Source organism: Myxocyprinus asiaticus, chromosome 20, assembly GCF_019703515.2.
Source record: "Myxocyprinus asiaticus isolate MX2 ecotype Aquarium Trade chromosome 20, UBuf_Myxa_2, whole genome shotgun sequence".
Lineage (NCBI taxonomy): Eukaryota > Metazoa > Chordata > Actinopteri > Cypriniformes > Catostomidae > Myxocyprinus > Myxocyprinus asiaticus.
In genome coordinates this window covers 43,886,007-43,911,224 of record NC_059363.1, presented here as the reverse complement: position 1 = coordinate 43,911,224, position 25,218 = coordinate 43,886,007, and the positions used below count along the sequence as shown (strand labels likewise).

The 25,218-nt window shown below is 37.7% G+C and overlaps 1 protein-coding gene across 1 annotated transcript in view; it reads left to right on the top strand.

Moving 5' to 3' along the window:
• The window catches only part of LOC127410937 (trafficking protein particle complex subunit 12-like), a 57,760-nt gene that overhangs the window by 7,913 nt on the left and 24,629 nt on the right, over positions 1 to 25,218 (top strand). Inside the window, exons 2-5 of the mRNA XM_051646211.1 lie at positions 868 to 2,123; positions 5,145 to 5,261; positions 20,796 to 20,909; positions 23,538 to 23,676. Of these exons, the coding sequence (XP_051502171.1) occupies positions 888 to 2,123; positions 5,145 to 5,261; positions 20,796 to 20,909; positions 23,538 to 23,676 (1,606 nt within the window). The 5' untranslated portion in view covers positions 868 to 887. The remainder of the gene's footprint in view (positions 1 to 867; positions 2,124 to 5,144; positions 5,262 to 20,795; positions 20,910 to 23,537; positions 23,677 to 25,218) is intronic.

The following is a 25,218-nucleotide window of genomic DNA, read 5'->3' as shown; positions in this document are numbered from 1 at the left end:
CCTGCGACACGAAAAAGAGCTTGAGTATTTAAGTGCAGCTGTTATTAATCAGAACCATCGCTGTATAAACGACACTATATTTTCATAGAACATTTTCATTGAAGATATTCAAACGCACAGTGTTATTATAACAGATAAATTACATAAATAAATAAAAATATAAAATATAAAGGAACATATTTTAAACTTCTTTTAACAAATCTAATATTTGAAAGATTGCTTCCTTTTCATTGTGAATGACAAACAACATCTCTTTTAAAGCAACAATAAGGCTTTGACATCATATATTTACACTTGTGCTCATCTTCTAATGACTTGAGAAACTTTTCAGGTAAGGGAACATGGTGAGCATGGATGCTCCCTGGTTTTAATGGTTCATTGTGGGATTTTTTAGGGTGTGAACATTTCAGTGTACTGGAACAATTTTGAGAATAAGACAGCCCTAAAAATTGCTGACTCACTGATCAGTGCCCTGAGTACTGAACTAGGGAACTGATTGAGATGCACCCATGGTCTCTGTTTAGGGATTTAAAAAAAAAAAAAAAAAACTAATCCAAGTTTGTAGAATAAAAGTATGTTGGCATGGGTCTGTCCTCTTATATTAAAACATTAAAATTAATTATTTATTTATTTCGTTTGCACGTTATGTATAATCAATCATTTTCACACTGCCAGAGAAACTTTTGGATGCATTTGACTGAATTTATGGTTTTCTGGAGCTTTAAAATGTGACTTCTTTATCAGATTAATGGATTATTTGAGCAGATAATTAACAGATTAATCAGTTATCGAAATGTCAGAGGGGTTGCTTAAGAGCCTTTGCACTTTAATTTCTTGACCTCTGTTTTGTTTGAATGTGAATCACAGGGAACAGTCAGGCTGAAGTCATGGACAGCAGTGAAGCTCCAGCTCAGAGGCCTGTTACTCTCGATATAGATGGAGCAGGCGAGTCTAAGACACTTGAATCACCTGCCCTGCCCCAGTCTGATCTCTCAGGCCAGTCTCACCCTACAAATGCCCCCTTCCAAGAGGAAAGCATCGACCTGGACACTGAAGCGTTTGTTTCACCTCAGGATGACAGAGCTAACTCTGAGAGCTTCATAGATAAGCTGAATGACCAGATGATGGAGAGCGTGATGATTTCAGATTCACCCAACAGCGAGGAGGATGACATCGTTCACATTGACATGCTGTTGGGGCAGAATGAAGTTGGGGAGAACTTTGATTCTAAACATCCTGATGGAGAGACAAGAAGAGAAGACGGAGGGGGAAAGACTGACAATGCCACCCGTGCTAATGCTGCTGAACCCAAGGAGGCATGTACACCTTTATTTAAAGATGAAAAAGAGGAGGAGAAAAATATGGAGGCTCCTCAGACAGATGAAAGAGAAAATGATGCCCATACTACCCCAGACACCCCCAGATCTGAGAGTCCCAAAACTCAGGATACACCTCTTGAGATAGGTACAGGTACGACCCCCAAAGAGAAGCCCATCCCAGTGTGTACTATCTTCAGCCAGGGTGTGCCTCCCAAAACACAAGCCCTGATACCCGACGGCTTCCAGCCCACCTTGATCAAGTCCCCAAGCTTTACCATCAGCAACACAGAAACCCCAAAAAAACTCATCCCTCAAGTGTGCCAGCCCAGTCCCAGCCTTAGTAAGTTCTTCATGGATAGTGGTGCGGTCAACCCCGCCTCGGATTTCTATGATTCTTTCACAACCTCTACGTCTTTCATATCAATCAGCAACCCAAATGCAGAGTCACCCAAGGGAGCGGTCCCTTCAGAATCTCAGCTCTTGTCTGGCACCAGCAGTGCACCTGATTCTGGAGCCCTGGAGGCTCTGCCCGCCAGCACATACTTCAGCCCGGTTCCGAAGCCTCAAGCAATTCCTGTGGACACTACGGCATCTATGAGCAAGCTCCAGGCTGTGTTCTCAGGTGTTGATGACCTCTTCGCAAGCGCACTGAGCACCAGTGAGGTGGATAAGCGCTATGATGCATGGCTTCCCTCGGAGGAGACGAGGAGAGTACTGATATCAGTGGCCACACAGCAGGTTAACCCAGTGCATATTGAGAGAGAGCAGCTGGCCATGCCCGGACTCAAGTTTGACAACCTGCAGGTCAGTCTAATTTCACTCGGAGGAAATTACATTTTCGGAAATGTTAAGCTGCAGTAAATCATTGTGTATGTATTAAAATGTGTGTAATGCCCATTCAACATTGAGCCCAGAAAGTTTTTGGACTAGGGATGCACCGATGTATCGGCCATTGATATTTATTGGGCAATTATTGACCAAATTAAAACCATCAGCAAATCAGTTTTAAGCATGAAAAAGCCAATATGAAAAACCACTGGTTTATTTATAATTAATTATCATCACACTTTGTAAAAACTCTGTGAATTGTGAACACAGTCCAGAAATTATGAATGCCACTGAATGTAGAAGGGTTGGCACTCCTAAGATTTAATCGTTCTCCTCACATTAATGAGGAAAAAAGTTTGTTACAGATGTGACAGTTGTGAAAGCGGCACTTACTTATATGTATAGTACATGATGAGGTAAAACCATCTAAAACACTTTGAAACCAGCAAACTTTGACATAGATATGGTATTTTCATTAAAGGTGTACTCAGTAACTTTTTGTTCGTGTCATCTTGGATTTACAGCGACACCTTGTCGTGTGGATGCAGCATCATTCAAAGTGAATAGTTTTCAGTTACAGATGCCATTGTAGAAATTCAGTATTCACAGTCAACCATGATTAATTTAATCCAACATTGAAAGTGTCCGATAACATGATGGTTACTGAGATTAAGCGAGTAGTATTCAGCTGGTCATGTGTTTCTAAAATGGCACCCCCCATCAGGTTACTGATATGAATACATTCCTCATCTCATATGAGTGCTCATGATTTTACACATATGTTTCAAAATTGAAATTCATTTCTTTAGGAGTAAAACTTTTTTAATGGGAAAAAATTACTGAGTGCACTTTTAAGGCTGCACAATTGATTGACTTAAGATTGAAATCGAGTTTTGTTGTTTTGAACTGCAAAAACAGAAGTGCAGAAATGTTTTAAAAGTATAATATAATATTGTAGAGCCGAGGAGGGCGGGGCCGGGCTGGAATGACGCACGCCCGGTCCCCAATCAGCCTGATGGGGCGTGCGAGGGATAAAGGTGGCCGGGGACGACAGTTCGAGAGAGAGAGAATTACAGGCAGCTGTACTGTGTGTGTTTATGGTGGTGTGTTTTTGGTTAAATTGTTTATTAAATTATTCTTTAAGTTGTCAAGCCAGTTCTCGCCTCCTCCTTCCCGGGTTTCGGCACCAGTGTAAGGGGGTAAACACACACAGTACAGCTGCCTGTAATTCTCTCTCACTCGAACTGTCGTCCCCGGCCACCTTTATCCCTCGCACGCCCCATCAGGCTGACTGGGGACCAGGCGTGCGTCATTCCAGCCCGGCCCCGCCCTCCTCGGCTCTACAAATATTTTTTCATATCAATCATCATGCTTTGATATATAGTTATTTTTCAATATTTTTTATTATCTTTTTATTTTTTATTTATCTTTCATTGTGGCTCTCTTTAAAAAAAAAAAAAAAAAAAACGATATCGCCAACAATTTTCATATCGCTGCATTGCTAATTTGGACAGTTAAGTCACATTTTAAAATTTGGTAACTAAATATCAAAGCATGTGGCATCTGCATTAGTGCAAGAGTGAAGTCCGATTCATTTTGTCAGATCGGTTCTTTCGGATGGCTAGTTTCATTAAACCTGTTCAAAAAACTATTCACAACTGGATACGCACCCAAAAGTGTCCGTGGGGTAATTTACATTAAAAAAAAATATTTGCTGTTTATCACAGTATTTTCACTTTTGGGTTGGTTTCATGTAAATTGTTGTGTTTATTGTTCCAACATTATTGTGAACAACACTTAAAAAATTATTTTAAGATTCACACATTTAAATTTCATAACAAAATTCCATCAAATTGAATTAAGTAACTTTAACCAAATAAAATGTAATATTTATTAATTGAAGTGAAATTTAAATGCATAAAAAAATAAGAACATATAGGGGAAAAAAACAAATTTTGTGAGTGAAAATTGTTAAGAACATCAATTACAAATGGTGTTGCCAATATTCAGAATAATGTTAATTATTATTATTATTATTCCTATTTTGTAAACAACTTTGTTCCCATTCCACTGTCTTTTACTCCTAAACAAAGTCATCCCCTACAGTTGGGTGATCTACCAAAGATTATGAATTAGTTTGATCGAGTCATTTAAAGAATCTGTTCAAAAGAACGAATTGTTCGCAAATTGGAGATAACTAATATGCAAACAATTGATGCTAACGGTTTTCTCAGTAGTAACTTTTCTGAGCCATTTTCACAGTTACTTTTAACACTTCTATTTTGTAAGAAAATTTCAAACAACTGTTTTGTTTGGGTCAAAAAAGACAGGGTAGAGTCCAGTGGATAGCACCTCCCTTTCGACTCTAATCATGAACATTGCCAAGCACATTGGGGAGATTTGGGCCAGTAAGCAAACATCTTACAACCATTTAGTGATGCCCTAGCAACCATCTAGCAACACCCTAATAATGACCCAAAACACCCTGACATTGCATAAATATAAACCTTAACGTAAAGTATTATATTATGTACTTTTTATCTTCATAATGGATCCACTGTTGTGGAGAATCAGAAGGCTTTTAAGATTAAGATCACAATTTGTAACTCTTCAATGGGTCAAAAATGACCCAATCATAAAAGAAGGGTTAGCCACCTGGTGTCAAGGTGATTTTTAGGGAATGTACAGTATGAAGTCAGCCTCAAGTTCACACAGGTGTCCTAGGAGAGTAACCACATGCTCAACGAACATTTGAGAACGAGAAAGAGACACCATATCTATTGTTTTAGCATTTCAAACTTCATTTTGTGAAATGTTTTTTTTTTTTTTTTAAAGTATGCTTGTGCCATCTTTCTTTAAAAGAAATGCCAATTGGTTTCATATTTTATTATCTAATGCAATAACTGTCAGGCACTTCCACATGTTACTTAAGTGTCCAAATACTTTTTAGGGTGACTGTTTGCAGTGTGGCAGAATTTAAATTTCTCTTAATTACAGAGCGATGCTGTGAAGGATCTGATGCAGCGCTTTCTGGGTGACCAGGCGGCCGTGAAGAGACAGGTGCTCTCAGCCAATTCAGTGGAGCAGAACTTCCTGGGTCTCAAACGGCTAATTGTGAGTTTCATCATCTCTTAAATGTTATAGAATTCTTCACGTGTTCTTCAGATATGTAACTTTCCCCCAAGTTTTGATCTGGCCTGCTTGATCATTTGACACTGTTTCATTTCGTTCGACAACCCTCTGTCAATACAAACACATACTGTATGTATCACAGAAGTATGTATCGACCAATGAGAATTTCAGACAGACTTGTCTAGTTTCGTAAATCCAGTTCACCTGACTCCAGATTTTAACCTGACTCTTTTAAAGTCACGTCATCAAAGCGGTCTTGTGCTTTGTCTAGTGCATAAACATCCTTAAAGGCCCCTGCATACTTCCTACCAAATAAAAGATTAAACAGGTGTGACGTCATTTAGAACAAAATCTGGCCAAAAAGAAGGGCGTTTTTTTAGTTTGTTTCTATGGTTCGTAACAGCTCATCAAGGCAAACTTTAAAGGTGCTGTTAGCAATTTTAGCGTTCTGAAGCTTTCACATGACTGAGCTGTTGAATTCCAGAACCCCTCTCTCCAAAGACATTTTTGAGACCAAAACCGAGCAAAAGAGCAGCATTGTTTGTTCCTGTGGCTGTCAAATTCAACAGTGGCACAATAGCACCCTAAACCGACAAACATTATGAATTATAGCCTCAATGATCCGCATCAAATACAACACTATGGGAATGATCAAAATGATTGACAGGTGAAAAGCGTCAATGTCCGCGGTTCGCAGACACATTTTTGTTTACTGTTTACAAATTCTACAGCTGTCACAGGACACTTATTTCATTAATATCTTTAAGGGAGTAGGAACATTTTTTTGCATACTTTTACATGAAAAAAATTGCTTACAGCACCTTTAAGGAAAACGTTGTACCAGTTGCTAAACACCTTCTTACTGACATTGGCCCACGCCATGAGTAGGTGTGACCTGGAGCTCCACCTACTTTGAGGCCCACAGCTAATTCCGGTTCAGTCAGTTAAGATCAGTCAACATGAACAAAATGGCGTGCAGTTATTAGCGAGCTGGTGAAAATTGACCTACATCTGTATGAACGTTCACATAGACACGTTTTCCAAGAACATGCCATGCAATTTTTTTTTGGTTTAATTAATCTACAAAAGGAATCAAATCTTCTCAAATACTCCTTAGTGCCCATTCACTCTGTTTTATATGTTGCTTCACTCATGTGCCATCTGCAGCCAAAATCCATTCACACATTTACCCAAAGGTAGATATGCCTATCATCATTCTTTTGTCTGTATTCTACCCATTTACACTGTTTTATACACGCATCTTTGCAGTAGTGTCAGTGTCATCATAAATTACAATAACAAAATGTAAACGGTGCATATTATGGCCGCGTATAGCGTGTTAGCGCATTAGCGCCATGAATGCAGAATGTAAACATGACAATTTACACATTATCTACTGCATATATATTACTTTAAATCATCAGAGTGGTTAAAACAGCTTCTTTTACTGATCTCGTGTGAATTTTGTTCATAGAATTAGCATGAAGTCATTTATTAAAACATTTTAATGTCATATTAGTTGATGTTTTACATGTAGTCTTGAGCATCCTCATATGTAAATGCTCGCAAACAGTATGTCGTTGCTCAACTTCTTTTTACCTCTTAACGAAGTAGAACTTCTCCGTAAGTGTGCTGGGGCCTTAAGAAGTCTTAGCAGATGTACAGTGGTCTTCAGTGATATATATATATATATATATATATATATATATATATATATATATATATATATATATATATATATATAAACATTCTGTGAATGTGCAGCGTTTTATATACATTTGTAGCCAATATTCAGAACAATGAAAAAAAATCACTAAATGCTTACATTTTTGGGATTAGAACAGACTGGAAAACTTCCAGTCCAGATTCACTCTAAACTTTCCAAACAGCTTCAGGTGATGTAGATCGCAAAGTATGAGGGAATTATTATACAAAAATACCAAATATGTAAATACAGAAGCACTCTCGTTGTGGAATAAGCGGAGCTGGAGCTCTTTAAAGGAAACACCCCGGCGTTACATCTTTAGTGCAGTTATATTTAATGCGTTATAGCTTTATTAAAGTTCAAATAATATGGAAGCAGATCATAAATAACTACAAACTCCAAAACTGGCACTTCTCTGAGTTGCGCGTAGTGTTGAAACTGCACCCGGCTGATGCACACTCTGTCGCGGGGACACTCATCCCTCAAGCGTGCACGCTTAATGCAGCTAGATTATAACGTGATGACTCGTGACTTATTGAATCATAATATACAGGTGCATCTCAATAAATTAGAATGTCGTGGAAAAGTTCATTTATTTCAGTAATTCAACTCAAATTGTGAAACTCGTGTATTAAATAAATTCAATGCACACAGACTGAAGTCGTTTAAGTCTTTGGTTCTTTTAATTGTGATGATTTTGGCTCACATTTAACAAAACCCACCAATTCACAAAATCTCAAAAAATTAGAATACATCATAAGACCAATAAAAAAAACATTTTAGTGAATTGTTGGCCTTCTGGAAAGTATGTTCATTTACTGTATATGTACTCAATACTTGGTAGGGGCTCCTTTTGCTTTAATTACTGCCTCAATTCGGCGTGGCATGGAGGTGATCAGTTTGTGGCACTGCTGAGGTGGTATGGAAGCCCAGGTTTCTTTGACAGTGGCCTTCAGCTCATCTGCATTTTTTGGTCTCTTGTTTCTCATTTTCCTCTTGACAATACCCCATAGATTCTCTATGGAGTTCAGGTCTGGTGAGTTTGCTGGCCAGTCAAGCACACCAACACCATGGTCATTTAACCAACTTTTGGTGCTTTTGGCAGTGTGGGCAGGTGCCAAATCCTGCTGGAAAATGAAATCAGCATCTTTAAAAAGCTGGTCAGCAGAAGGAAGCCTGAAGTGCTCCAAAATTTCTTGGTAAACGGGTGCAGTGACTTTGGTTTTCAAAAAACACAATGGACCAACACCAGCAGATGACATTGCACCCCAAATCATCACAGACTGTGGAAACTTAACACTGGACTTCAAGCGACTTGGGCTATGAGCTTCTCCACCCTTCCTCCAGACTCTAGGACCTTGGTTTCCAAATGAAATACAAAACTTGCTCTCATCTGAAAAGAGGACTTTGGAACACTGGGCAACAGTCCAGTTCTTCTTCTCCTTAGCCCAGGTAAGACGCCTCTGACGTTGTCTGTGGTTCAGGAGTGGCTTAACAAGAGGAATACGACAACTGTAGCCAAATTCCTTGACATGTCTGTGTGTGGTGGCTCTTGATGCCTTGACCCCAGCCTCAGTCCATTTCTTGTGAAGTTCACCCAAATTCTTGAATCGATTTTGCTTGACAATCCTCATAAGGCTGCGGTTCTCTCGGTTGGTTGTGCATCTTTTTCTTCCACACTTTTTCCTTCCACTCAACTTTCTGTTAACATGCTTGGATACAGCACTCTGTGAACAGCCAGCTTCTTTGGCAATGAATGTTTGTGGCTTACCCTCCTTGTGAAGGGTGTCAATGATTGTCTTCTGGACAACTGTCAGATCAGCAGTCTTCCCCATGATTGTGTAGCCTAGTGAACCAAACTGAGAGACCATTTTGAAGGCTCAGGAAACCTTTGCAGGTGTTTTGAGTTGATTAGCTGATTGGCATGTCACCATATTCTAATTTTTTGAGATAGTGAATTGGTGGGTTTTTGTTAAATGTGAGCCAAAATCATCACAATTAAAAGAACCAAAGACTTAAACTACTTCAGTCTGTGTGCATTGTATTTATTTAATACACGAGTTTCACAATTTGAGTTGAATTACTGAAATAAATGAACTTTTCCATGACATTCTAATTTATTGAGATGCACCTGTAAGATAATTAGACTTGCTTTTAGAGAATAGATCTTGAATATAAGTATATTTTGTCTTTACTTTTATATTATTCTCTGAAAGCAAGTCTAAATATCTCACATGTTGCTTCTCAAGTAAATGTATCTTGTTTTAATGATTTTTAGACAATTTTAAATGGAAAACAAGACAAAAACTCTTGATAACAATAGGATTTTTTGCAGTGAATTTCTTTACGGAATTAAGCTTAATAAAAATATTTTTTTTTTCCCATTTAATTCAGTGAATGTCATTTAGAGGTATTTTTAAAAGATGATTTTGTCCTCTTTATTGTTAGTAAGCATGTTTAATACAACCTTTTAAGTTGGCGCTCAAGCTGAATAATCGGTTAAGAGCTAATGATTAATCGTTGTAATAATCACAGAATAGTCGAATAATCGTTCTAATAATCGTTAGATTAATCGATTATCAAAATAATCATTAGTTGCAGACCTATTTGAAACTGATTATGTGCACTAATGGAGGGGTTTTTGTGTGCGTGTTACTCTGGTGAAGTGGCAGTGTTGCTGTGTTGGTGTGTGTGTTTGTGTGTGTGTGTTCAGTGTTGTGTCGGGCAGAATGAAGTGCCAGCTGTGGTTCCCCAGGGGCCCAAAATGAATGCCTCACTGATCTGCCTTTGTCAGATACACACAGACAGGCCTGAGATACACTGCCTGTCCTGCTGTGCCCATGTCCTTCAATGAAAGACAAGGATTTGTGTGTTTAAGAGCATGCATGCGTATTTCTACCCTTAGTATGCAAGCATGAATAATTAATGTACTGTAGCCTGTAGTTTAGCAGTGCCAATTGAACCATGAGCTCTAATGCCAAAGATGTTGAACTTCACTTATACTTAAACTTCACTTTCTGCGCTGGTTTAGGGCCCGATTCATTAAAGGTTCTATGCAGATCAGGCAACGGCGCAAATGTGCCCACAAAATCTGTGCTGAATGCAATTTGCACGCGCAATTCCAATCTTGCAGGGTCGTGTCTGAGCGCTATAAAGCAGAGGACGCAGCAGACCACCGTGATCTGACACACTCTGGAGGCACTGCACAGCATCACTCACTACTGTGATCCAGACACCTTAGGCCGAAATATCCTCTACCCAAGTAAGTGAATGCAGATGTGAACACTTGGTCTGGTTGAACAAGCATAAGGGGTTGATAGAGTAATCTTCAAATGTCAAGTGCCATTAAAATGAATTTGTTATTATTCAGGTTAATTGCTATAAAAATATTGACTTAAACCTACTTGATCAGCAATATTCTCTTCAAACTGTTGCGCCGCCATGATAGTAATTGACTTGAAAAAGAAAAATCACAGTGGAAGTGTACAGCTTACACTAATCTCGCTAAAGGGTCCCTTGCGGCAATGTCATAATGCATTAGAATTGCACTTTGACACATTTCAGAATGCACTGAGGCATGAAATCAAGCTTACGTAGTAAGATGCGTCTGTTTACGTACTTGCATAGAGTATGTTTCAGGCTTAACTTTTGCCGAAGGTGCCTTGACTAAAGCGCATCTGGATATAATGTGTATATATATATATATATATATATATATATATATATATATATATATATATATATATATATATATATAATGCTCTTCTCTGTCATTTGATCATTCATTGATGAATTACTGCTGATATGATCCATAGTGTTACAAACCACCCGGCTCAAGGCAGAGTAACATGAAGGGGAGGCCACACATTGATAATATTTAAGCAAAAAATATTATTTATTTTAAAGTCAAAGTAACATAATCAAAGTATGTAATAAGTAAAAAAAATTTAAAGAAAAAGAAAGAACAGTAAATCAGAAAAAAGCAAACAAACCAAGGTGCTGGCGAGGAGAGGCAACCACACTGGAGAGATGGGCCTTTTTTATGGCTGCTTATTCCAGCTCTTATTTCAGGTAATTCAGAACACCAGCTCCTAAACTCCACCCTGGAAGAAACCATGCCATCTGGTGGACAAAAAGCAGTATCACCGCCCAGGGCCATAACAATAGAAAGTGTACACAAACTAATCTTTTTTTTTATTTTTAATTCAATAAAATTCTGTTTACTGCCTGCTTACATCTGGCCATAATAACGCGAGGTAAATTGTGCCGGGCAATTTTTGTGAATGAAGCCCAATCTATAAAAGCGAGGAAAGGAATGACAATGACTTAATTTAAATACTCTGCTAAACTAGATTGCTGATGGTTAGTGAATAAAACACAGGTTTTTGTACTGAAATACCACAGGCTAAAGTGACGCAACTGTTTAGTGAATTCGCTCCTCTGTATATAGTGAAGGTTCAGGTCCAGCGCATACTGTCGCCCTTAAACAGCCAAGATTTTTTTCTAAATGTACTGAAACATTTCAAGAAGCCTTTCAAGGGTATCTAATATGTAAATACGCTGTAATTTTCTAGTTCACTACCTCTGTGTGGATTTCTTCTGGGGCAATTTAAACTACAGAGCTTAATTTTGTTGTGTTCAATCAGAATGTGAAGCGCCACTGACCCGCAACCAGTAACAATGAGAAGGGTGAAGCTCTGTAGTGTTGTTTGTGTATGAATGTAAAGACAGTATATTTACTGGCCTGTAGCCATGGACAGGATAGCCGAACTGGCTTGTTCATGCATGCTAAATCATATTACCCTTGACTGTGGAGCTACATGACATGCACATCAGGTCTGTTTATACAGTATGCGGGTGAGGAGAATGTGTGTTTGTATTTGCTTTTGTATTTGCGAGGAGCCCATTTTCATTACGTCTCTTCGAGAAACTCACTGTAATTGATTCCTTTGCATCCAAAATAATTACTATGTAATTATTATTAAAAAAAATAAAGAAAGAAATATGCATGGACATTATATGCTTTCATTGTATGGAAAAGAGAAGTTTGGACATTCCAATATGTTTCACAGAAGAAAGTCACACACGCATGTCTGCAGCTGTAGTTACGATGTAGTTGCGCTGTAGCTTCATACACATCTTGCTCAAGCTTGCAATGTGAAACAGCCGTTACACTTTTGTTGTGAGGGGGCCATTTGTTGGCGATTCGTCTCGCTGTTCTGCATCGCTCTTGGTGTGAAAGGGCATTTACAGTTGGTGGCCAGGAGCCTACATAGTTCACATAATGTGACTGCCTCCCTATAACAGCCCCAACACATTTTGGTCAAGCCAACATAATAAGGTAATGTTGCAGAAGCACATCCAGTAAGTAAATCCTCTGTGCAGCTAGTGTGTGGAGTGAAAGCTGCTCCAACAGAGGAAAGAGTTTCAATTTCAGCACAGCATCTGCCACTCATCTGAACCTGAGAGAGACAACACTCATTCTGCTGCAGTATAGAACACTGATGTTTCAGACCCGCCTGATTTCCTTTGTCTGGTATCTCTCCTCGTTTTGTCTGGCTCTTTTCCTCTTCATACTGGTCTCCAGTAATTATTTCTGGCTCTGGATCAGTCTGTTTGTTTGCACCTGTTCACCAATTCTCCCTGCACCATCCTGGCTTCCTCTCCAGCTATGACAAATACTGTTTCTCTAGTTTGTTTTTTGCCCACACAAGACCTAGTCTTTCTCTCGATGCAGTCCATAAGTGTTTAGATGATAAGACTTTAGAAGTTTTGTTGTGACGTTGGTTGTGGTGTAACGGAATGACCAATGCTTAGCCAGTGTTTACCTCGTCAGTGAAATTACTGACGAAAATGTTCATTAACCTAGTTTCCATCCACTTTTCGTGCTATTTTGTTATCGACAAAGTGTAAATGTATAAAAAAAAGTTTGACGGGAAATTTGCAGTCTTCTGCCTGTTTCCATTCAAATGGATTTGTATCGATAAAAATGGTGTGCGTGATGACGTCATGCCTAAAAAACACTTTGTCGCATAAGTTTTGCTTTATCGCAAAAGAAATCTGCCCTTAAGTCGTTTCCATACAGAAATGTGCGTTTATCGCTAATTCGCCTCCCAGATGTCCTAATTTTTTTCCTCTGGAGTTTTGGTAAAATGGGGAGAGTAATGAGACAGTTAATTGAATTTAGCCAGCTTACTGTCATTTTAATTTCACAAATAAATGCAGTCAGAAGACGAGGATAGGGAGCAGTTGCCCTTCTGATAGGACTGTAATATTGGTCCTGATGTTGCGCCTATCGCAGGTTGCCACCGGTTCCGACCTGAAAGCAAATCGTCATGGCCCTGTTCAAGCTGGCAACCTGCACCAAGTAGTGGGGAAATTTTCGATCTTAGTATAAGGACCATCCATCGATGTGTATATGCTGTGTGCACAACTATTAAAGAAACATTGATGCGGTGTAATATCAGGGTTTACATATATGATACATTCCTGATATATAATAGGCTATTTTGAACAATCACCTAATCTAAAGCATTGCCATCACAACTGCATTACCCGCATATTTGTCCAGCAACTTTTAACGACCAACTGAACTCGATTATCATCGAAAATTTAATTTAATGTCATAATGCAATTTACATTTTCTGAAGAAGTCAGCAAATGCGATCCGAGGTAAAAAAGGGTTAGATTTAAAATATTTAAAAGTTTTAAAATGTTCAAAAGCTCGTTTTCTGAAAGTCAACTCGTCATTGGACAAATAGTTCTGATAGTTTATAGTCTTGAAAAAAGTCTAGAAAATTCTGAGGATGTCATTCAGCCGACTTTGTTCGTGTACAGAACAGGGTATGGCTAAATTATGTTTGTGTAAAAAAAAAGGCAAGTACATAGGTCTAAAAATATTCTTTTTTTCATTTGGTAATTAATTATTTTATTTAATGCTTTATTCATTTGGTAATTTATTTAATTTAATACTGCTGAATTTTGCCAGGATTTTTTCAAAAGTATAAACAATAATTTTATATAATTGGGCTGTTAGTATTCCAAAAAAAGCACACTGAAGCTTTTCTCCTAGTATTGTGTATTTATTTTTAATTTAAAACATCTTTGTGCACAGAAATAGTTTTTTGTATTGTGGGCTAATTCCATGACTGCCATCTATTATTTTGAATGGTGTGGAAAAGCAACATTAATAAATAAATGGATGGCTACCGCGATTAAATTAATTGCAAAGAGTGGCCATTCATTTGTTCTCCGTGCACTTGTCGATGACCGGTACATGAGAGATATTTGTGTTGGCACTCCTGGAAGTGTCATGTTTGCAGCACCGGATCTATATGCCATTAAGGTCAATCTATAATCACGTACAAAAAATTTCTTTCAAGGATGTATACCTTGTCGTCATGATTAACACAGGCTAACGATTGGGGTAAATTCTGTCATGTGACACTACATTTTTGCAAAAAAAAAAGTGTTTCCAAACCAGTTTTTCATGACATTTGAAGTATCGACATAGAGTTAATGCGCTAGAGTTTAACGGAAAAATATTATGTCGACACTTGTGAAATTTTAGCAGTAATTTGCGTTTCCATCAGCTATAATTTGATGCGCTAAAACTTTTTTTAATCCTTGGATAGAAACGTAGTTTTGACAGGTATTCTTTCTTTGTGTTTTCAATGATAAAGAAGACGAGATGAAAAAGACACTTCAGAATGACTAATACTGCAAGATATAAACAGAAAAAGAAACATCAAGGAAAACATCGGTTTTAGATGAAGAAATATCTAGAAAGAATTGATTCATCTTCTAATCCAGTAATCCAGTATGTTGGGCATTTCCACGCTTGAGCTGCATGAACAGAAACATGAGATTAATCATTATATCCACGACATATATAATAATAATACATCTTACATCTGCACAGACAATGAAGTGAAGAACAGGTGAAATTGAATTAAGTTATGTGGTAGTCATAATGCATAACATGCACTGTGAAAACACTGTTTCTGTAAAAATGCGTTACCCGCAATGAAATATCCTAAACTGGCTAAAACACGGGAAATTAATCACAGTCCCTAAAGCATGAAGTATTCAGAATAAAATAACTTATAAAACTTGAAAAATGTAGCTAATACTTCACTATATTCATTATATGCTATTATTTCAGGAGCTCAGCTGTTTACAAGGACAGTTGTATTTTGTTGTATCTTTTATATGTTTGATATATGTTTAAATTAATCAATTCTTGTGCATTTTTTTTTTTTTTTTTTAATGTTTGCATATTTGATTAAAGATTGGTCTGTTACGGTTTGACACACTTTTTGTCATTTAGCACATTATCATCAACTTTCTGTTAATTAAAATTAAATGCCATTTTAGTCAGAGTAGAACTGGCTAAAATTAATGAACATGGCATGACAAAATATGGAAAAATGTAAAGGACATTTTCATCAAAAGATTTTTTTTTTCTTACAAATGTAATACACTAAACATCACATTATCCGCTAAAAACATACGCCGATGCGAGTGAACACACTGGAGACTGGAAAACGAAAGCAGGCTTTTGTTATGAACTATGAAACACACTCTTAGAAAAAAAAGGTTCTTTGGGGTTCTGGATAGAACCCTAGGGTTGTTTACTCAGCTCCAAAGAACCCTTAATGCCCAAAAGGTTCTATTTACAAAGATTTACAAAAAACATGTAAACATGTAGGCTGACATTTGTTTAATGTGAGTAGGCCCTATGTCTATGTATAATTTACATTATTAATAGTTTTATTTATAAATTGATTTGAACACTACACCACATTACTTTTGCATTTAATCGCTGAGTGAATGTGACTGAGATTAAGGGAGTTGTGTTTTAGCTGGTCATGTGATCCTAACATGGCTGCCCCCATAAGAGGACCCTCTACATGTAGAATAAAACAGCTTTTACAAAGTTACTTACTGGAGTCTTCTTCTCCTGTGAGTGGTTATGATGTTACACATAAAATAAAAATAAAAAAAATATTGAGAAGTAAAACTTATTAAATCAGGAAAATTATACCAAGTGCACCTTATAGATATAGCATCTTATGGATAAGAGTCCACATTACTGAGGAACTCACATGGGCCGTCCACACTGAGGCTGTTGTGAAGAAGGCTCATCAGCTCCTCTTCTTCCTGAGATGGCTCAGGAAGTTTGGAGTGAACCACCGCATCCTCACATGGTTCTACACCAACACTGTAGAGAGAATCCTGACTGGCTGCATCACTGCCTGATATGGCAACAGCACCACCCTCAACTGCATAGCCCTGCAAAGGGTGGTGTGTACTGCCAGACACATCATCGGAGGTGAGCTTCCCTCCCTCTGGGACATATATAACAGGCAGTGTGTGAAAAAAGCTTGGTGGATCATCAGAGACTCCAGCCACCCGAGCCATGGGCTGTTCTCACTGCTACCATCAGGCAGGTGGTATCGCAGCATCAGGACCCGCACCAGCCGAATTCATGACAGCTTCTTCCCCCAAGCAATCAGACTTTTGAACTCTTGATCGCTCATGATCAACATATATCAGCACTGCACTTTATTAATCTCACACTGGACTGTAATAAGTATATTTCTCTTAACAACACACTGGCAACTGACTATCAACTGACAGCCTGAATGACAATACAACACTATACAACCTTACTGCAAATATATATATATATTATTTTTATTGAATACTGTGTATTCTATATTGTGTGTATTGTATAGTGTACATTGAATGTTATTATTTGTATATTGTGAGTAATTATGGGTATATTAGTTTTGTAAATTGTGTTGTGTAAATCTGATGTTTATTGTAGATTGGTATATGTCTCGTAACTGTCATGATGACTGCTATGTTGCTCGGAACTGCAACCAAGACTTTCACCCACTGTTGCAGTTGTGTATATGGTTGAGTGACAATAAAGTGATTTGATTTGATTTGATTGATTTATATGAAAGTCTTTTTGCATTTAATTAATTTATGGAATTCTCTGCATTGTAGCAGCAGCATTGCATTGGCTTGTCCTTTTATAAAGTGCAAATAGAATCCCTGGTGTGTTTTGAGGGTCCCTAAATGTGCAGTACATCAGGAAGCACCCTCAATTCCCCTGCCATTGACTTCTGTTATGTTGTATCTCATTGGCAGTGGCTACTTTCCCCACTTTCCTTCCGGTGCTTTTCGGCTTCATTTCCTCCTCTAATGAAGATGTAGAGCCACTGGGGTCTCAGACAGACGAGAGAAAAAGAGAGCAGAAGGAAAGAATGAGGGAGCTTGAGTGAGAGAGGAAGCTATAATGCTGACGGGAGTATACAGTAGGGTCCAAACATCAGAAATTCTGCAAGCAATTTTTTACATTTTGAATAATTTCAAATAAGGAATCTTTTAGACATAAAATGAAGAAGAAATATTTAAGATTCTGCACTATATAGGTAATTAATCAGATAAGCAAATTTGTGACACTGACCATATTAACCCCTTCATAAGGTCAGGTGTCCATGCTTCCTTTTGAAGTACACATGTTGCTTTTTGGAACATTCTCAAATCATGCCGAAGATCAAGATCATTTTTAGATTTCAGCTTGAGTGCATGCTGTCATTAAAGCAAAAGAGAGACATACCAAATACAAAGAAATTCTGAAATTATGTATTGTAAATTATGTATGTATTAAATTAACTTAAATTGTTATGCTGATAGTGTAATTTGTAATGGGAAAGCATTATTAAATAAGAAGAGCCCACAAGGGTTTCATAAATTGGAGAGATGAACAAATGTGGAATAAAATGCTAATAAACAGCATCCCCTCTAAGGCTACACTTGCACTGCAGGCCAAAGTTCCCCATTCCAAATTTCTGCTCTAATCCATTTTTTGTAAGGTTGTTCACATGACCTTTAAATTTGTGGCCCATATCAGACTGATCTAAACAGTTGATGGTCCTTAACTGACCTGCATGTGCTGCGGAACTCCAGACTAACATTTTAGCGTGGTGGCCCTGGTCGGGGCTCTGGGGCCTATAAAATAAAAAATGTAAGAACAGAAATAATAAAATAGTGATATTATTGTATTGCACAAATAAGCACAGATATGAATAATACTGCTTATTTTGTTCCATTAAAATGCACATTTGACAGTAAAGCAATCATTTTAAGTAGGGATGAAGTTGATCCACTGATTAACTCAGTTAACATCTGTAGAAGGTTAACACCTAATTAGGGGTCAAGCCCCAAAGGGGCAAACTCCTATTGTTTTTGTTAGTTTTCTTCTTATTATTATTACTATTATTATTATTCCGCTGTTGAGTCTATGGCAGCCCATAGAACAGCTTGCGGGGAAGTTGGCACACAGATAGAGGATAGTCAAATGTGTTAATACAGCAAATTTGGCGTCTCTACCTCAAACCCTCTAGCGCCACCAGCTGCCCAAATTTGCACTCACGTTTATGTTAATAACTTTTGAACCGTGAGTTTTAGAAACAAAATAATTTTTCCCTCTGATTCCTAGGCTGAAGACGATTCTATTGCATTTTCCGTCATGAAAATTTTTCCGCCATTTAGAATTTTCTGAAAAACCAATTTTTCTAACTCGTCCTAGGGTTTTTGTCCGATTTGCACGAAAATTGGCTTGCATCATCTAGAGGCACTCACGACAAAAAAAATATTCACAGAATTTTGATAAACCATACCGTTTTCGAATGGCGCTTCAACAAATTCGGTGAAGAGCACGCCAAAATGGACGTGAGGGTATATCTCCGTAATGCTGTAGAGTATTCATACCAAACTTATTATTTGTCATAGACACCGTGAATAGAGGGTGCCTGCTCAGTTTCAGAACAGTGCCACCTAGTGGTCACGAGATACGAAAAAAAGCTAATTTTTACATATAACTTCTGAACAGTTTGTCATAAAATCATCAAATTGGTCTCATTAGATTAAGTGGGGTATAGCGAGTCCAACGATATGAACAATTCCTATGTCGTCCATTTTGGATGTCGGCCATTTTTAATTTAGTCATAAAATGCTGCATTTTACGAACGACTTGGCGTATCGTTACGAAACTTGGTATGTGTCTTTAGCACCATGCTCTGAAGGGACTCAAAAAGTTTCGGGACTCCTTTTGCCTACTGTCATGAGACTGTTCTTGATAGATTCCGTGGTTCATGCCGAGAACAATGATACCAATTATGTTATGATCGAGCAAATTTCCTGTCCGCCATTTTTAAATGTTTTGAAAACCTACTTTTTCGAACTCCTCCTAGACTTTTTGTCCGATTTGCATGACAATTGGTCTGCATCATCTAGAGGCACTCACGACAAAAAGTTATTCACAGAATTTTGATAAACCATACCGTTTTCAAATGGCGCTTCAATGAATTAGACGAAGAATGCGCAAAATTGAACTTGAGGCTGTATCTCTGCAACGCTTTGAGGGATTGGGACTAAACTTGGTATGTGTCATCACCATTAGGACCTGAGGTTACCTGTAGCGTTTTGGCGCACTGCCTCCTACTGGGCAGGAGATAGAAAAATGGCTATTTTTGGCTTATAACTCTTGAACGCTTTCCTGCATGATAACAATCATGCCCAGATACCACCTGAGCAGTTTCAGAACAGCATCACATACTGGACAAAAATTCTAAGACCTAGCTATTTTTAGTTATTTTTAAAATAAATGTCCCAGATAGTGGAGGAGGAGTAGTGCCGTACATTAGTCGAAAGCTCTCGCTGAGAGAGACTAAGTACAGCACAGTGAGGAAGGAGTGTTTGGCCATCAAGTGGGTGGTCCTTATCCTCTGGTACTATCTGTTGGGGTGTGCTTTCACCCTCTGTTCGGACCACGCCTCACTCCAGTGGCTCCATCGCATGAAGGATAAAAGGGAAATACAAACCGCTGCAGGAGAGAGAGAGCTACGCTTCAAACTCCTGAGTGTGTGTGTGCGTTTAAGTATGTGTGCTGAAAAGCCACATTGTTTATTGTAAATAAAGACTTCATTGAGAAAAGAATATGCCGAGTCCCGCTTCCTCCTCCTGACAGATCCAGTGACTTGTTACACACACTGTTCCAGAACAGTCTGAAGGTCTGTACCAAGTTTGGTGGATGTGGCTTGAAAGCCCTAGGAGGACGTAGTGTTAGTAAAAAAAAAACTAAACCAACTTTGTAGAATAACAGTATGTTGGCTTTGTCAAGCAAACATAATAATATGATAAAATATAGTATGAATAGATTTCTGCCAAAATACCATAGTTAATATAGTTAGTGTTACTATTGTTAATCTGTGGTAAATGTATGTAATGCTGGTGATGTGTGGACTGAAAAGCCTTCTAATTTATATCTGTGCATGGAAAAATGTTTTCTCCTGATTTCTTTTTCTATACTGTTTAGAGGTTTGGGTGGTTTAATATGGTTTTAAACTACTTTAATCACCGAGACATTTGGGGTTTTCTTATGGGGTTTACAACTGAGAATTCTGTGCCGAAGTAACATGGGTTCCACGTCATGCGCCAAGCCTCTGGTTTTCACAGCACTGTTTATAATGGTCTATGCTGAGAGAATGGTCTGCAACCTAAAACATACACTGTATACATTGATATAAATCTTAACCTAAAATCTTGATGTTGATTTAAAAAGTGCAGTCCATTGATTTATGAAGTGGGCTTATACGTAAATGCAGCTGACGTGTAAAGCAAATGCTTATACTGTAGTGTTCTTGTCTTCATTCTGGTTGAGGAATCTCTGTCACGCTTCCTCCTGTGTGAGCAGCTGTTTGTTTAATGCGTTCATCTTCTCTCATGGTAAACAGAGCACTAAGAACTGGAGGGCAGCTGTGGATTTGACAGGCAGACTGCTGACAGCTCACGGTCAGGGCTACGGCAAGAGCGGACAGCCCACCAACCACACCACAGACTCCTTACAGGTGAGTGAAACAGCTGGGAAATATTGGAGAAATAGTCTCAGGACATGGGAGGGAAGCATCTAGAGCATGTTTTAAAACCAATTAAATTCAATTAAGGGCATTTGTTTAACGCTTTTCACAATGTTGTTCCAAAGCAGCTTCACAAGAGTAGTGCTTTGCAAAGTGAGCAAGCCAAAGTCAACAGTGGCATGGAAAAACTCGCCTAAATGTTTAAGTGTGTAAAAGTGCATAAATGATTGCATTGTGATGTACTGATCAGGCAATGAAAATGTAAGGCATTGATGATGGAATTTGGTTATTTAAAGGGATAGTTCACCCAAAAATGAAAATTCTCTCATCATTTACTCACCCTTATGCCATCCCAGATGTGTATGACTTTCTTCAGCAGAACACATTTGAAGAAAAATAGAAAAATATCTTAGCTCAGTAGGTCCTTAAAGTGCAAGTGGATGGTGATCCAACCTTTTGAAGCTCCAAAAAGAACAGACAGTCAGACTAAACGTCATTCATATGACTCAAGCGGTTAAATGAATGTCTTCTAAAGCGATACAATCGCTTTTGGTGCGAAAAGGATCAATATTTAAGTATTTTTAACTATAAAGCTTTGCTTTAGTCTTCAGACACACTCCTATAACTTAGAAGAATCTCTCCACTGTATTCCATCTTAACTTCCAAAACTCGTCAATTCATCGCTGCATGACATCGTCCGGACAGTTTATGGTCATGGCGTATGCAAGATCCAAGTGGTTCAATAGTTTCAATTTCATTCTGCTACGTTAGGAAAGACTTTTAATTACTTATTATTCAAGTGTGCTGTTATGCCAATAAAACTAAACAAATCATGCATATTTTGGTCTAGTATTGGGTGGATAATAATAATGATCAATATTAGTACTGGTATCTGTGCAAATAACAATAATAAACAATTTGTTCATATGGAGTGTGAAAGTTGTACAGTAGATTTGAACAATCTTGTATTGAATGTATGGTTCCTGATGGAAAAATGTATTTCAGATGTTATTTTATGTATGTATTTATTTTAAACAGCAGGGTAGAGGCTGTTCTATATTGTGAATATTGTCATGGCTAAAGGTTATTGTTTGAAATACAGATTATAGCACAGCCTTGACTGCCTTATTGCTTTTTATATAACAAAAATATCAAGGACACCAAATTTTTTTAATTTTTTTTTTAATAGAATGATACATTTCTTAGTCCTTCCTTACTTTGACAGACACAGACATTGAGGCTACAAGAGTCCAAAATGAATGATCTTATCCAAAATATAATTCATGACCATGTGGCACTTAATTCTGATCACAAATCTACTTCCAGTATGGATGTGTTCTATTGTCCCTTTATTAACATTTGTGACTGTCTATATAAGACTCAAATGTTAATAAGAAGATCATTATGATTTGTTCCAAAATAACCAAACTGAATAAAACTAAACCATATCATGGGCAAATTTTAGATTTCATAATGCATACATAATTGTTAACAAATCAATACGTTTTCAGAGCAGATATGTAAACCCCATAAACAGCCATTTTGAGGTTCTTTAAAACAGCCCTTTTTGTTGTGTGTTTTTTTATTTTTATTATTATTATTCTAGAAACACAGTTAGTCAGTGTGACATCTCTTCATATCCCCTCAGGAGTGCACTGGTCAAACAACACATACTGTTTATGCTAAACATGGGAATTTCAGCTCTTTTTCATACATTCTCAGTAATGCTCTGTGGAGTTTTGTCTAGTTGTCCACAGTGATGCGCTGAACATGTGAAGTGCCCTGAAGCAGTGTAGAGCTCATGGCCTGACACCCACTCAGTCCACAGAAACCCAGTGATCTCCCAGCGGCTCTAGGGTCGGCCGAATCAAAGCACTCGCTCACTTTGATGTACCGAACTCATGTAGCTCAGCGCATATGCCTGCAAATGTTTCTTTGTTGAAACTTTGCTCTTTAACTTCGCTATTAAGGGGTGATATTTGGCCCCCTAGAACTTTTTTAAGGGGCATATTTTTTAGCTACATAAAAACAGATAGCGTGTGTCATCCATTAATGTCAGATACTTCAATTAAATCGAATAACTGTCTGAACAATAATAGCATTTATCTATAAAATCAATCCAACATCAATTACAAAAGGAGCTGTAAATAATGTACAATATATCATAACACAAAAAGATACGGTTAAAAATGAGTTTTAATGACTTAAACCTAAGTGTATATTAAAAAGACTTATGCATTTCAATTCATAACAAAATTCCATCATGGTTTTTTATATTTTATTTAATTAAAAATTCAATTTGATTCAATACGTAAATCTTAAAATGTTTTGTAGTGTAGCTATGAACTGTATAGCTAAAGTGTCTGCAGATGCATTAAATCAGTAACTAGATAGGCCTAGAATAGAGTATTTTGAATGAATCAAATTTTAGATAACAGATAAAAAAAAAAAAAAAGAGTTATGCACTACAGTTTCATTTGTTTTACCCACATTTGAAATACCTGGGGCATTTTTGTCACTTTCCATGGCATTTTTGCCTGTGATGCATAATATATAGCATTTATATATTATAAAGTTAAAGAATGCTCAATACGTTGATTTATTTTTTTCTCTCTGCAGCTGTGGTTTGTGCGTCTGGCTCTTCTGGTAAAGCTGAACCTCTTTCAGAATGCTGAACTGGAGTTTGAACCCTTTGGAAATCTGGATCATCCTAACCTGTACTATGAATACTACCCGACTGTATACCCCGGAAGACGAGGTAAACATTCTGGAGTGATGATAACTATTTCCAAGTGCAAGGAAATGTTAAGAATTTGGAGATTACCTGTACCCAGATGTGTCAGTCTAAATGAGAGGACCCACTTTATATTAGGTGTAAAATTAAGCATTTGATACAATATACTTTCAGTATGTAGTACATGCATGTAATTACATTATTCCTAAACCTAATCCTAAACCTACCTGTACCCCCACCTAGTTAGCAGCAAATGCAAATATTGCAATAGTGTCGCAGAACAACATATACGTACACAATAAGCACATTGTAGCAAATATTATATTGTTTAATGCAAGTCCATAGTTGTTAAAGACACAAATAAAGTGAGAGCAGATTTAATGGTGCTTGCCAGTGCCAAACTTGCCACCACAATGCTTCATTGTTGAGGGTGGTTGCAAGAGCATTGCTATGTGGTTGCTAAGGTGTTCTAAATAGTTTGTAGTGCATTGCTATGCAGTTGCTATGGTATTCTGTTTGGTGTCTGTCTAGGTGGTTGCTTATTGGCCTAAGTCAAAAGGTCCCCCAAAAAGTCCAACTCCAAAGTTTCTAGGGCTTTTCACACTTTGTTAACCCAGGCTAATACTTCTAAAACATACTACAAAAACACTATTGCCTCTTCATCACTCCAAGAATAACGTGAAGCCTCCACACGCACTATGTCTCCGCTGTAACACGCTCAACAAGCCACGTGATAAAATGCACAGATTTACTGTCTCAGACACGGAGGCAACTGAGATTCATCCTCCGCCACCCGGATTGAGGCAAGTCACTACGCCACCACGAGGACCTAGAGCACATTGGGCATTCCAAATTGGGGAGAAAAATGTTAAAATTTTATTTACAAAAATAAAATAAAAATAATCCAGGGTTAAAGGAATAGTTCACCCAAAAATCTAAATTCTCTCATCATTTACTCCTCATCATGTCATCCCAGATGTGTATTACTTTCGTCTGCATAAAACAAACAACATTTTTAGAAGAAAATCTCCACTCTGTTGGTCCATAAAATGCAAGTCAACAGGGTCCAAAGCTTTGAAGCTCAAAAAGCATATAATGACAGCATAAAAGTAATCCATACGACTCTAGTTGTTAAATCCATGTCTTCAAAAGTGATATGATATGTGCGGGTGGGAAACAGGTCAATATTTAAGACCTTTTTAACTATAAGTTCTCCCAGTCCAGCAAGTGGCGATATGCACGAAGAATGTAAATCGTCAAAAACAAAAGAAGAAAGTGAAAGTGAAGATTTATAATAAAAAAGACTAAAATATTGATCCGTTTCTCACCCACACCTATCGTATCACTTCTGAAGATATGGATGGAACAAGTTCATAGGAATGAGGAGGAGGGAGACGGCGATTTTCAAACTCTAACTTTGTCTTTTAATCTGAAGCTTAACAGCGAAAAAGTAAACCAATGCAAATAATAAATCCAAAAGCGAGGAATTAAATCAGGGCAGTGTTCAGTATAATGGCAACGGCCAACACCCAAACAGCTTGTCAGCTGGGCTCTCTCTCTCACACT